The sequence below is a fragment of the Microchirus variegatus genome, assembly GCF_963457635.1.
Source record: "Microchirus variegatus genome assembly, chromosome: 20".
NCBI lineage: Eukaryota > Metazoa > Chordata > Actinopteri > Pleuronectiformes > Soleidae > Microchirus > Microchirus variegatus.
In genome coordinates, this window is record NC_139821.1 from 3,902,127 (window position 1) to 3,916,906 (window position 14,780).

At 41.6% G+C, this 14,780-nt stretch overlaps 1 protein-coding gene across 1 annotated transcript; it reads right to left on the reverse strand.

Annotated features, from left to right (window-relative positions):
- Positions 1 to 1,039: 1,039 nt before the first annotated feature.
- ttc39b (tetratricopeptide repeat domain 39B) lies at positions 1,040 to 14,211 on the reverse strand (the record flags this gene model as incomplete). The annotated part of the gene is made up of 19 exons (XM_083907123.1): positions 1,040 to 1,970; positions 2,768 to 2,884; positions 2,986 to 3,103; positions 3,201 to 3,312; positions 3,850 to 3,970; positions 4,122 to 4,213; positions 4,720 to 4,881; positions 5,285 to 5,344; positions 5,435 to 5,502; positions 6,380 to 6,488; positions 6,603 to 6,668; positions 6,879 to 6,984; positions 7,076 to 7,140; positions 7,963 to 8,030; positions 8,133 to 8,203; positions 8,296 to 8,427; positions 8,529 to 8,633; positions 8,769 to 8,803; positions 14,173 to 14,211. The coding sequence occupies 19 exons, from the start codon at positions 14,209 to 14,211 to the stop codon at positions 1,874 to 1,876; spliced, it is 1,743 nt and encodes a 580-aa protein (XP_083763249.1). The 3' UTR covers positions 1,040 to 1,873.
- Between the last annotated feature and the right edge of the window lie 569 nt (positions 14,212 to 14,780).

Here is a 14,780-nt window from a genome sequence, read left to right on the forward strand (position 1 = left end):
CAGTTGATACATTCATCACAGGAATAATAAAGGCTGTCGTATTCAAACTCAAACATGTCACACAGGAATCAAATCTGGAAGCAAAGGCGACATTTACTCGCCGCCGCCGTTGTTTTCTGTTGTTCGATATCGTTGTTTTTTAAACTCTTAATTAACTGTGCGATTATTGTGGAGATAACGTTTACAGCACATAAAAAGCTCTATAAATATCTCATCAAAAATAAACAGCAACTTCATTGCAATAAATAACATCAAACTACAAAAACATGCCGGATTAATGGTGCGTTCCATTTGTAGTCGGAAACTCGGAAATTTCCAAGGTCAGGTGGAACAACCCCAGAGTACAGGTTTATTTTTTTATTTGTAAACACGTTATTACAGTTTTTCCTACTTCGACTTTCCGGAACTCCCAGCTCCAACTTCCGATGTAAATGGAACGCAGCATTAGCAGGGAGTGGATCATAGATTGTGCTTGTTTTTTTAAAATAAATAGTCACTACATAAATAGGTGTTCTTCATCAGCATTTCTGCTGCGTATAATTCATTAGACATTGTTAAGTCTTCCTTCGCTCGTTGGTCTGTGTACGAACAGTGACGTTTAAACACATGCGCGACTATTTCTCAGAGGCGGAGCTGCTGCATGTCGATCAACAACCACGTTCCTTTGAGCAGAAAATCGTTATATCAAAGTTAACCCCCAACGCTCGGCCGTGCTAATGTAGTTACGCAGTATTGATGCTAGTCGGCGTATAGCAGTTATTGTAGTTATGCTAGTAGAAGTTGACGTATGCAAAATAGCATTTTTTTTGTAGTGCTAGTAAGCGCTAACAACTGGTTATGTGGTTATGCCACTAATAGTTGTAATAAACTAATATATATGTGCTAGTAGCTGTACTTGGAGTTATGTTTCTACCAGTGGTAGCAGTTAGTAAGCTAATTTTGCAGTGGTTATTCCGGTAGGAGTTAATGTAGATATGCTAGCAGTTAACATAAACTATTAAGAGCTAATATATTTAGAGTACTGTAGCAGTTAGTAAAGTTATAAGAGCTAATAGCTAATGGTGAAGTTATGCTAGCAGGTTGTAAGTAGCAATGTTTGTGGTGGTTATGTCGGTGACAGTTAATGCAAACTATTGAGAGCTAATGTTAGTAGCAGTTCTTGTCGTAATGATGCGCTAGTAAGAGCTAATACCTAGGCTACAGCAGGACGTGCAGCGATGCTAGCAGCAACACAGATCAAACTTGTTGTCTTCCGACCGAATTTACGTGACATTTTGGGAATTTCCTGTGGTTGTTCGCAAGCCGAGTGAGATTTTTTCGCGATGAATGCGAACATTGTCATTAAACAACTCTGCCTGCGAGAAATAACGGAAGTACAGCTTTGTTTTCGCGGACACGGACGCGATAACGGAGTCATTTACAGCACTTCTTCTTTTATATTGCTGATAAATGTGTGCATTTACAGCCATTCGTGTGTGTGTGTGTGTGTGTGTGTTGTCAGTGTGCATATATTGCCATGTCTGGAGTGTGTTTGTGTGTGTTTGTATAAGCCACAGTTGGTGAGAAGGCTGTGTTTTGTGTGTGTGCACATGTGGCCTGATGATGATGCATAATTATCTCATCGAGAAGAAAAAAAAAAGGCAAAGTAAACGAAAAGATAGAGTTCATATCGTGCGTTTTAAACCGTCATAACAAAATAAATACACAGACAATAAGATTATAAATAAGATAAAGCTCGTGAAGGAAAAAAAAAAAATCAAAGTAGCGAAGAGAAAAAATCCCGACACACCTTTTCGTGTTCTTGTTGAAGAGGCGACGACGACGACAGCAGACGGTGACGTGAATCCCTGCGTTGGCGTTTTCCAGCCGAGGATCACGGAGTGCCGACGGGCGATCCTCTGAGGCTGTTGAGAGCCGCGTGGATCCTAAAGTGCAGCCGGGACTCCATGGAGTAATCTTTGTAGTTTGTCCTGATGGAGGAAACAACACGTTTAAACATTTAATGTTGAAAAAAAGAGCCCCATCTCTGGGAAATTGTTCTTATTTTTTGCCTAAAGACATTGTTTTGAGTATGTTTTTACTCTTTTACGCACTTTTTGACCAAAATTAGGCAGCTTTCGGTGCCTGATTTTGGACAAAAACAGTAGTCACTGATTGATATGTGTGCAAAATTAATATGTAGAAGTTAATAAAATTGACAGAATTGTATTCAAAAAATTTGACCAATTTTTAGTTTTCTGTTTTTAAGGCACATTTCAGTCTGAAATAAGGCAACATTTACAAGGTAGTTGTAATAGTTCCAGACAACTTAATTTAAATACATTTTCTTTTTTTGATAAATGTAAAAATAATTTCCATTTATTTAATGATATATTGTAATTTAATTTTAGGTAAAAAAAAAGAAAAAAAAAAGACGATATTTTTTTTTTTTTCGTTCGTTTTTAAAGGAACATTACCAGATTTACAATCTCATTTCAAGTGTTTTAGTATTGTAGTAGTATTTGGTTCATTCAAAGTACATAAGATTGATATGAGTGTGCAAAAAACATGACATTCTAATGCAGAAGTTATGAAAGTGAGCTTCACGAAAGTAGAGGAACACTCATTTTAAGTCAAATGTTGACAATTTGTGTCATTTTGCTTGCAGAATTTGCTTATACCACACAGGCAGATATATATACAAATATAAAATATATATTCTTGTAAAAAAACAAGAACATTTGTAAATGTAGAAGAAAACTGATTTGTTTTCCTGTTGTTGACTTACTTGGCGTTTTCGATGAAGGCAGCGGCCTTAGCGAAGTCTCCCTGTTGTTTGTACAACAAACCCAACTCGTACAAAGTGAAGGGAATCAAGTAGTGATCGTATCTGATCCGACTCTCACTGCAAACACACACACACACACACAAGGAATATACGTCACACTTTAGCAGATAGAACACAAGCACCGACTCCATGTGTGTGTGTGTGTGTGTGTGTTTTACCTGGACAGCACCTGTGTGAAGCACAGCTCCGCCTGCAGTAACCTGCCCAGGTGTTTCAGACACAGACCCTTCAACATCTGCACCAGACAACTGTCGTCTGGGTGAAACTCGGACGGGTCTGAATGGGACACGACCGCGGGGTTAGCAAGAGACCAAAACGTGTTTCGTGTGAATAAAAGTGACTTTTTCTCGGATTAGCTCGCGTTTAAACCCACTGGCGTTGTTGCGCAGCTGCTCCTCGGCCGCCTCGATGGTGACCAGCAGAGCCTCGGTGCAATCGCCTCGTTTCCCCACGATGGTGAAACCGTTCCACACGTACATCATTTCCTGTTATAGAGGAAAACATCCCGACTTATTACGTTCAACCCGCGTTTTTGTAACTGTAAAAATGAGGCATTTTTGGCCACAAAGGCACCTTATTTTTTTTAAATAAACTATTAATAATTCAAATAATTAAACTGGCATTTAAGGGGTAAATTGAGTTGATTATGGGATTCCAGCCAAAACAAACAATATAAGGATTTTATTGCAAATTTTGCGCATGTACATTTTTGGCCACAAAGGCGTCCAGAGTGAGTGTCTGGCGCTACATCACAAACAGGGCCGTTTCTAGCTGTTTGGGGGCCCTATGCGAGATACCATTTGAGATCCGATACATGCAAATAAAGACGGGTACTTTTAATTCTCAAAAATATAATAAAATATGAGTCTGAACGTGCAGTTTAGGGGCCCCCTGGTGGCTGTGGGGCCCTATGCAGCTGCATAGTCCGCATATAGCAAGAAATGGCTCTGATCACAAACATACAGCATATACTGTATGTCGTGTATGTATATGTGTGTGTGTGTGTGTGTGTGTGTGTGTACCAGTGCAGGGATGACCAGGGGCACGAGGTTAGCAGCTTTGTAGCGTCGTGACTTCCTCACGGCAAATTTCTCCGTCGGGATGGACTTTCCCGCCAAACGCTGTTTCAGACCCTCCACCTGTCTGCACACACACACACACACACACACACACACACACACACACACACACACACACACACACACAATGATCATCACAGATTCTCTTTACCTACAGAAAACTAAATAAATAAATCAATTCGGTTTTTTAACGTAAATGGTGGAGGCCGACTGACCTGAAGAGCTCGACGATGTCCTCCCCCGTCCTCCTCACTTCGTCCTCTGACATCATACTGAGGATGGCGGCCTTCTGGAAAACATATATGGCCTGGAAGAAGAAAAAAAAACAAATACATTCAAACGGGATTTAAATCCATAAGGCTGCCTTTTCCACTAATAGACACTAGGGGGCAGTGTAGACAGCCACCAACCAATCGCCCCTCAACAAGGTGTATTGTGTAATACATCTAAATCAACTGGCCATAAAATCCTCCTAATATGTCACAGAGACTCAGGAATAATGTTCATATAACAAACTGAACTCACCAACAACAACAGTACAGACAAAATATTTGCATTAAAAAACGTTTTTTTTGCAGACTGCAAATCATGTTTACGTTTTGAAATCATGTTTTTGGCATGTGGCGCCATCTACCGCCGTCTACCAATCATCGCAGTCAGTAGAGTCTCAGCTGCAGAGCAACCACGGGTTGCCAGTTACGATAAAAAAAACGAAACCTAAAAGACCTCGGCATTTTGAATTTGAATTTTTCACACCGACTCAAAGTTCTGCTTTTAAACAGATAGCAGTCAAAGTTGGATTCGAACGCTGACCTTGGACCAGCGGCTCTCCTTGCACAGCAGGTCGGCGTAGCGATACGCCTGCTGCCACTCCTGCTGGTAAGTATGAGCCCACATCAGCTCCCAGTAGCACAGATGGTGGATCTGCTTCCACTCCTGCTGGCTGCTGATGCACTCCTCGTACCTGGACCGAGCCTGAGACACACAACACACAATATGACTGTCTTCAAATTCTATTTTTTACAGTTTTTGGAAATTTGAAGACATTTGGAAAATGATTGAAAAAGTGTTCACATTTTTGAGAATGTGGTAATTTGGTAAAAAAAAAAAAAAATTGTCATATTTTGAGTAATCAATAATTTTTTTTAAACAAGAGGAATGTGGTCAAATGTTGTTGTTTTTTTTTAAATGTAATTTTGTAAAATTTAGATATTTTTATTTTTTTTTATTTTTGCAGCAAGAGGACGTTAAGTAATGTTAATTTCTTGAGGAAATAAAGACATTTCTAGAAGGTAAGGAAATACGGTGATTTGGTCAAATTTTGTGAAAATAAAGGCATATTTGGAATATGAGGACATTAAGTCATGTGGTCTCAGACCTTCTCGAAGTTTCCTCGCAGCGTGGCGATGCGCGCAGAGTAAAAGAGGATGATGGAGCCCTGAAAGAAAAACACACAAAACAGTGTTCACCGCTTTACATTCAAACAAATCCGTGGTTAAGCGCAGAGTCGTCTCTGTTGTCGTCTTACTTTGGGATATTTGTGTTGATACGGCTCCAGCAGAGCTTCAGCTTCCACCAGGTTTCCCTCGCCAGTTCCTTAGCAAACACAATATATACATTATTTTTAAACTAGAGGGGTGATAGTCGACGACTACTAATGCTCCGCGCTGAGTCCATGCGCCCACATTTTTATGCCAATTTTAAAGCAAAATTTGCATAGGCAATGAAGGCCACTTGGGACATGTGGTGTGCAGCGGTGACCTTGGAAATAGGTCGAGGTCACCGATCATCGAACTTGTTCAAGATACTTGTAAGAGGCATCCACAGTGCCAGTTTGGCAGCAATACGATAAATATTTGTCAAGTTATCGCGTTGACAAGTTTTAAAAGTGCCAGTTTTGGCTATTTTCCAAGTTACAAGTGCAGCTGTGACCTTGGAAAGTACGTCAAGGTCACCCATCTTTGAACTTATTCAAGATACTTGTAAGAGGCATCCACAGTGCCAGTTTGGCAGCAATACAATAAATATTTGTCAAGTTATCGCGTTGACAAGGTTGAAAAGTGCCGTTTTTTGGCTATTTTTGTGCAGCTGTGACCTTGAAAAGTAGGTCAAGGTCACCCATCTTCGAACTTGTCCAAGATACTTGTAAGAGGCATGGACAGTGCCAGTTTGACATCAATATGTCGAACATTTGTCAAGTTATCGCGTTGACAAGCTCGTAAAGTGCCGTTTACACATTTTATCACATTTCCCCGCAAAAAAAACCGCGTAAAAATTCAGGAAAAATTCAAAAAAAGTTTTTTTGGCAAAACGAAAAAAAACGCCTGGAGATATTCACCCACTTAACAATCCTGCAAAATGTGAAGGACGTACGCGCACAGGAAGGTATTCATTTTAGTCCGGACGGACGTCGAGCGCGGAGCATAAAAATAAATAAATATCAAGATACAGTTTCAGATTTTGAGAAACTCACCGAGTATCAGTGAAACATAAGTGTGGTAGAAAAGCAGAGTCAGCGCGGAGAGGATGGATCTCAAACTCTGACTGGAGGATCCTTCTCTCAACTGAGACAAGCCAAAGTTCTGCAGGGACACGGACAATAATCACGAGGGACGTTCTTCAGGACATTCACAGATAAAACCATATTAGCGTATTAAATTAGGTCAGTTAGGTAAAAAAAAAGAGGTCAAACCAACCCTGTTTCCGGAGAATCCGATAAATTCGAGTAACCTCAAAATCCTCTGAGGCAGCAGAGACAACATCTGAGGAGACAAACGTCTCACATTATCGTGAAATGACACTTTAAATCGATGAGGGAAACGCTTGGTTTTCCACCAAACACGAATTAAAATGACATTAACAACTACTTTTTAAGCACATGACGAAATATAAGACACTGTGATAGACTATTATATCATAATATATATGAAAGATAAAAGAAAGATGGAGATAAATAACAAAGAAAGCGCTACCAAGTTGAAGGATCCGATGCCGAGTTTGACTCCGCCCTCATACTGTCTGAACGAATCAGATTGGCCCGCCAGGTTCTGAGTGACGTTCAGCACGTTCTGACAATCTCTGTCAACAACAGACATGACATTAGTTTTGTTATTTAAAAGACGGTTTTTTTATGTACAAATATTTTTGGGGACTGGAATCAGTGGCTCACTTGTAGATTTGGTAGCTGGTTCGGATCTTGATGCCTCCTTTGATAAAACTGATCATGTTTTCATCCTGGAACAAAAAACACAAAGAAATCATCACAATCTATGTCGAATTATATCCCCAGATTAGATTAGATTAGATTAGATAGAACTTTATTAATCCCTTTGGGAAATTAATTTAATAAGTCTTCATTAAAATCACAACATAAAAAAAAAAATGGAAAAAAAGATAAATTATTATTATTATAATTATTAATTGTATTCTATGTACATACTATAGTATAAAGTCTTATATTTTAATATATATAAATATAGGTGTGAAAATGACAGGATATGATGTCGAGAGAGTTAATTTAATATCTGGTATTATGATATAAATCAACACATATATACACATTAATATTGATAGTAAAAAAATATAATACATTATATTTAGCAGATTTAGATATTTATAGTGTATCTTAATATACACATATATTCTGTATTGTAATATATAAACAGACATATTATACATATGTACAGTAGAACTGAAAAGAGAATAAAAAGAAAGAATTTAATAGCAATCATATTACATTACACTATATTATATTATATTATATATGGACATATTGCACAGTCAGGCTGAATATTTAATCAAAATTTGATTAAAAAAAATCCCAGGAGGTGAAATATTTTTAAAGGCCAAAATGTGTGAAAAATTATCATTTTAATTTAAATATTGTCCTAATCTACACGACATATTCTACACAATGAAGAGAAACACCTTTTTTTTCTCACAGATCTGCACAAACATCATTTGTAAATACGTGATTCAGATGAAAATGATGGTTCCATCTAGTGGCCATTGAGAGAACTGCACCTAACCGACACGTGGGGGGAAAAAAACGCGCACCTGGACGAAGGTGAGCGTGGCTTTCTGCAGGAGACACTCGGCGTAGCAGATCTCTGCGTGCATCTCCTCTGCGAAACACAAACGCATCGTTGTCACGTGACGACCTCGGCTGTCAATCAAACGCAAAGGGTGGGGGTGGGGGGGGGGCGGGGCTTGTGATTGTCACGTACCTTCCTGCAGGTTGGACTGTTTGCTGATCAGACTGGACAGAGACCCGACCACCGAGTTCCTCTTCCTGAACCTGCGGGAAGTGACACGCGGCGTAAAAATAACGAGAGCGTTAAGGACGTCGTTGTAAGGACGGAAAAAACCCGCGGGCGCGCGGCGTCTCACCTCTGACAGGTCTGCAGCGCCTCTTTGATGGTCGCCATGGCGGTCTGGATGTCCCTGTGCTCGAACGTCATGGCCGCCTGCATCACCAGGATGCTGCTGTAACCCAGGGCGTGGTACATGCTGTCCCTCCACCTGCACACGGCAAAACACACACAGCACACGTGGTAACACTCTCGCGGTAACAGTGAGTCGTTCGCGGTCGGCGTGAACGCAGAGGCGTCGCCGTGGGTTACCATGGTTTGAGGAGGTCCAGGGCTTCGGAGAACTTGTCGTTGAGGACGAGGTTGAGGGCGCACTGGGTTTCCTGGATGGCCGTGTGCAGGTCCATGTGACACGCCCTGAAAAGAGAGAACGAACATTAAAGAAAAAAACAAAAACAGGAAGTTACTACATGTAAAAAAAAAACAGATGTGAAAATAACGTTGAGAAAGATAATTATCTGTGTGTGTGTGTGTGTGTGTGTATACACTCACGCTGGTATCCGGTCATAGGCGTCTTCAAAGCACTCCTAGAAAACAGAAACACAGTCAGGTTATGACTGAAAAAAAAAATAAACAGGTTATGTTTGAAAAACTATAATTAGGTTACCAAAAATATGAACGATATATTTTTTTGCGGCGATCACATCCGAGCCCCTTAACTTAACCTTAGCGATCACAGCTAAATGGCTAACGCTAACTCTTAAGCCACGTCAGAACCTGTTTTTTTTTTAACTTTTACTTTCACAACAATAGAGAGCCAGGAACACACACACACACACACACACACACACGCGCATTCCCCAAACACACATTCCCCAAACACCACAAACTAAGACATTTTCTATTTTTGCATGTGAACTTGGAGGCAACAACACTGCTTAGAGACACACACACACACACACACACACACACACACACACACACACACACACACACACACACACACACACACACACACACACACACACACACACACACACACACACACACACACACACACACACACACACACACACACACACACACACACACACACACACACACACACACACACAGTAGCAGGCTAATAATAGCAGTGGCTCATTGCATAATCATGTACAGCTGCAGACACACACACACACTGGTCACACAGACACACACACACACACACACACACTGGTCATACACACAGACACACACTGGTCACACACAGATACGCACACTTTTCATACACACAGACACACACACTGCTCACACACATATACACACACACACACATTGGTCGCACAAACACACACACTGGTCACACACAGACACACACTGGTCACACAAACACACACAGCTCACACACATATTCACACACTGGTGACACACACATGCAATGGTCACACAGACACACGCACACTGGTCATACACACACACACACACACACACACACACACACAGACACACACACACAGACACAAAAAGAAAACACTAATTATTTTTTGTATCAATAAAGTTTTGTATGGATGAAGCCAAAGTGTGTGTGTGTGTGTGTGTGAATGCTAACAGCCGCTCACACACTCGTCCTTTGCTCACACCTTCATCGCTCTCTCTCTCTCTCCCAGACAAACAGATGCTCTCTGTCTCTCTCTCTTTACCTCTCACTCATTCACAAACACGATGACCCCCTGCTGGTGTGTGTGTGTGTGTGTGTGTGTGTGTGTGTGTGTGTGTGTGTGTGTGTGTGTGTGTGTGTGTGTAGCTATAAGTTACGACTGAAAACACAAACACTTTCACTTCAGGTTGTTTTAAGTAATCAGTTTCATAATATTTACACATTTTATCAAATATGAGATAATGCTAAAATATATCACTTTTTCTTACTCAAAATGATAACTTTTCTGATTAGAAAAAACAATTCAAACCAATTTCGTGAATAATGTTGTGTTTTTCTCTAAAACTTAGCATAAAAACAAGGTCATTAAGTTTGAGAGTTTGTCGTCTGGAGGTTTAAAAAAAACCAGAGCGGGTGAAGTTTCACACAAACACACGAGCTTCTCTTGTGACAGCATGAATTAGTTAAACAACACACACACACACACACACACACACTGTGTCGTGTTTCCAGTCAAACTCACTTCACACGTAAACAACCAGAAAAACTCAGAGTCTGAGGGAAAATCAGGAAAAAGGCCAAAAAAAACCAAAACAAAGTTAGCAAGAAAATATCACGGAATTGTCCTCACAAGAGCTGGAAAACCCACAAATCTCCGAAGATCTACGTCTTATCGGAATCGGACTGCATACGATTTTATCACACATTGCGATTAAAGTTGTCAATTTCATCGTAGTTAAATTATTTACAGTTTTGGTGAAATCGCGAAGCGAAAAAAAACCCCTTCCAAATATCGCGATAAATGACCAAACTTTAGCTCCCCCTTGTGGCACTTCAGTGTAAATAAGAAAGATTTCCCCCAATGACTGATTTATCGCAACGTGCTACGATAACTGAACATCCCGACAGAAACCACGGTTGTAATTTGAGTTGCGATATTCTTGGTTTCACGTAGATTTGCCACCTGATTTAGCTAAAATTTTATTTTATTTTTTAAATAAGAACTTTCTCTACGTGAAAAATATTATTTCCGATGTTTTGCGGGGGGGGCGGAGCCTTCACAAAAGACTTTTCTTCAACAGCAACATGAGGAAAAAGTGGAATGTGTTGTGTGTTTTTGTCGTAAAACCACAATGAAATGTGACGTTTTCTCACCCCGCGTCTGATTATCCGAACAATGAGGTGGCTCAATATTGTTAATCCTTATCGTTGAGCCGCTCCACGGCCGACAATAGGAGACAGATTTTTCAGTAAATACGCGTTCTTTACATTCCGTTCATACCTGCGGAGGGGTTAACGCTCACTGACAGTGTCGCGTTTGTGTCCGTGTCGGCGCAACGCACGACACATAAAGTTATTGTCATTGACGACAACCGTCCACTGTCTTTACGTTGTTGTTGTTTTGTTGTCCTCGGCCGCGGTCAGCTGAATTCCTGGGCTAACGAGATAATCGGGGGGGAATCGTGGAGAAGGACAGACGAGGCGTTTGTGAGGACGGCGAGCAAGCGTGAGGCGTTTGGCTACGTCCAGTGCAAGACCAAACATCGCAGGATGGTTCCTGAGGTTCCTCCATAGGTTCTTTGGATTTGTACTTGGAGCATCGTGAAGATGTCACAACAGTTTTTGAGCTCCTGTGAGTGGATCAACACCTCCTGTGTGCTGTGGTGTTAAAAATCACAGATTTTCTCTATGGGCTTTGGTGTGGGAGAGTGAGTGGTTTTTACGAACTTCAGTTTCCCTCTATTTGAGCTTTTTGTCCCGAATAAAATCGACTGTAGCTCGAGGCTACGATGTCTTAAGAACACGTCCACATCTTTGTCTCACTGTTAGACGGACTTTTCCAACGGGAAACTGACGTTTGGAAACCACTCACTCTCCCGCACCAAACCCCATAGAGAAAATCAGCGCATTTAACATCACAGCGCACAGGAGTTGTCGATCCACTGCTGCCTCCATCACTAAGTTCAAATGTCTTATTTTGTCACTTCGGCATTTAAAATCCTTCGTTCAGATGACACAAAGTGACCACACGAGGCAGTAGTAGACCAGCAGCTCCTGTGTCCACGCGAGCTAAAAATCACTGATTTTCTCTATGGGGTTTGGTGCGAGAGAGTGAGTGGTTTAAAAACTTCAGTTTACCGTTGGAAAAGTCTGTCTAACAGTGAAGATAAAGATGTGACCATGATATATAACATAATTCTGTCCTCACTACTTTATTTCAAGGTTTACCAACGGGACAGTGTTTTGTTTTTGTCACTTTGTAAACCACTCATTTTCCCCACACCAAACCCCATAGAGAAAACCAGTGATTTTAACATCACAGCACACAGGAGTTGTCGATCCACTGCCGCCTCCATCACTGAGTTCAAATGTCCTATTTTGTCACTTCGGCATTTTAAATCCTTCGTTCAGATTTACGTCAGTGACACAAAGTGACCACACGAGGCAGCACTAGACCAGCAGCTCCTGTGTCCACGCGAGCTAAAAATCACTGATTTTCTCTATGGGGTTTGGTGCGGGAGAGTGAGCGGTTTACAAACTTCACTTTCCTGACGTGAACATGTTCTTAAGAGCTTAAATGCTACAAGCGCAAATCCGGAAGAGCCTACGGAGGAACCTCAAGAACCTCAGGAACCATCCTGTACCTTACAGCCGAGCGCGTTCCCCGAGAAGAGTCGTAAAAAGCGACACTCCCTGACCAAACAACAACGACCAGGGTGGAACATCAGGCTTTACGAGAAACGCGGAGGTTAAATTATAGCCTCGCCGCGCCATATTTACCGAGCTGTAAACTCTCTGCTCTGCTCAACGTAACGACGTGAACCTCACGTCCGCGTTGACCTTCAGATTAAAAGGTTTCAGACTCTCGAGTTTGTACTGCTGAAGGGGGAAAAAAAAGAAGCCTGTGGCTGAAATCAGATCTGTCATTTACATAAGTGCCTGTCCACACACCCACACACACACACACACACACACACACACACACGCGAGTGACACTATCTCCTCCCTTAAATCTGATTACACACCACGGATACATAAACACGATGATCAGCGGCTCACCTGCGCTGAAGCGTGACCATTTACAGCTTCAGCAGATTTGCGGGGGGGGGGGGGGGGCGGAGTCACGGGCGGGACGCTAACGTAAACAACGCGGACGTGGGACGGCGAACGTTAAACACTCTGTCAGAGAAGTCAAAGGTCAATGGGTCAACGCCTGTGTTAGGTGTACCTAATAAACTGAAACTGCGCAAACTAGCGCAGTTTCAGTTTCATTAGCTCATATTCTACATCTTCCAAATATAGCTATCGGACAAGATTGTCCTCCCCATTGACAGTTTTAGTTTGTTCAACAAAGGTGGGTGACTCGTCACTTTAGCAGCATTAGCGACTCCACCTTGCTATGGTGCGTTTTAATCAAATCACGCTGCGCAAACATTAGCATTAGCTCGTACGCTACGACGAGGTTGTCGTCCCCGTTGACAGTTATCGAGTCTTCGACATCGGTAGACGTGAACGCGTCTTTATCACTTTAGCAACATTCTTGCTACGTAGCTATGGGGCGTTCCATTTGCAGTCGGAACTCGGGAGTTTCCCGAGGAAGTCTCACACGCACATACGTATGTACGTATGTGGCGGAGGCATCGGCTGAAACACTTCTCATTCGTGTTGAATGGGAACCATAGCATTAGCATCAGGCTAATGAAATCCAACACGTCCAAACATTAGAATTAGCTCATACGCTACGTCGTCCAACTGAAGCTATCGGGGAGAGGTTTTTCTACCCCCAAAAAACAAATCGGATGTTTTACGCTATTTTTTTCCAAAGAAGTGAAATACGGAAGTGGGCGGGGCATTTCAGTCACGCAATTTAGGGGGCGACCTTTATCTTTTCATGCGCTACGTCGTCCAACTGAAGCTAGGGCGAGGTTTTTCTCCCGGATCAGAGATAACGACATTCCACTCCAGTCCACTGTTTTACGCTATCTTTCCAAAGTAGGGTAATACGGAAGTGGGCGGGGCATTTCAGTCAGAATTTTTGATCCCAAAAGTTACGTAGTGTGGTTTTAGGCTGAAAAAAACATTCTGTTGGAGTGACTGCGATAAAACATCGCAAACACTTGTGCGATGTATGCAATTGTACGATGTTCGCGTCTACGATAACGAAAAACAGATTCAACAAAATCGTATTTGTACGAATTTTTCAAACAACGTCACTAAAGTCAATATCACTGTCAAATTTTTTATTTTTTTTTATATAATGTACGTTTATATGAGACACCATTGTAATACCGTGTGTGTGTGTGTGTGTGTGTTCACCTCCTCCTCTCCGGTCTCTCCGTTGCCGACGTGGGCCATGTTCGTTTTCCTGCGCCTGTCCTCCCTCAGGTCCGCAGGTTCGGCTGCGGTTCTGCTGCTGTTACCGAGAGGACGAGCTCAGTTCAGTCCCATGTTCGAGTCTCCGAGTCCGTCTGTCCGTCTGTCCGTCCGCCTGTCTGTCTGTCTGTCTGTCCTCCGGTCCGGTCCTGTCTCCTCCGCCGGTTTGTTTGACTCGTCTTTTTCCCGGTCCGCGTTCGTTTTATTCCGTCTGTGTCCCACTGCTTTTTCTGCGTCGCTTCCGTGAGGAGGAGGGAAAAAAGCGTCTACGTCTACACACACACACACACACACACACACACCTCCGTGTTTCTGTAGCTCCGCCCACAGAGAGAGGGAGAGGGAGGGAAAATGAGGACACATCTTTTACACATAAAAAAAGAATATATATATATATTTTTTTTTTATAGAATAATTAAAAAAAAAAAAATCAATAATTATTTTGTGTCTTTTTTTTTATTTGAAAATTGTGACGCAAAATATAATACATATGTAATTATATAATACATATTTAATTATATATATATATATATATATATATATATATTTTT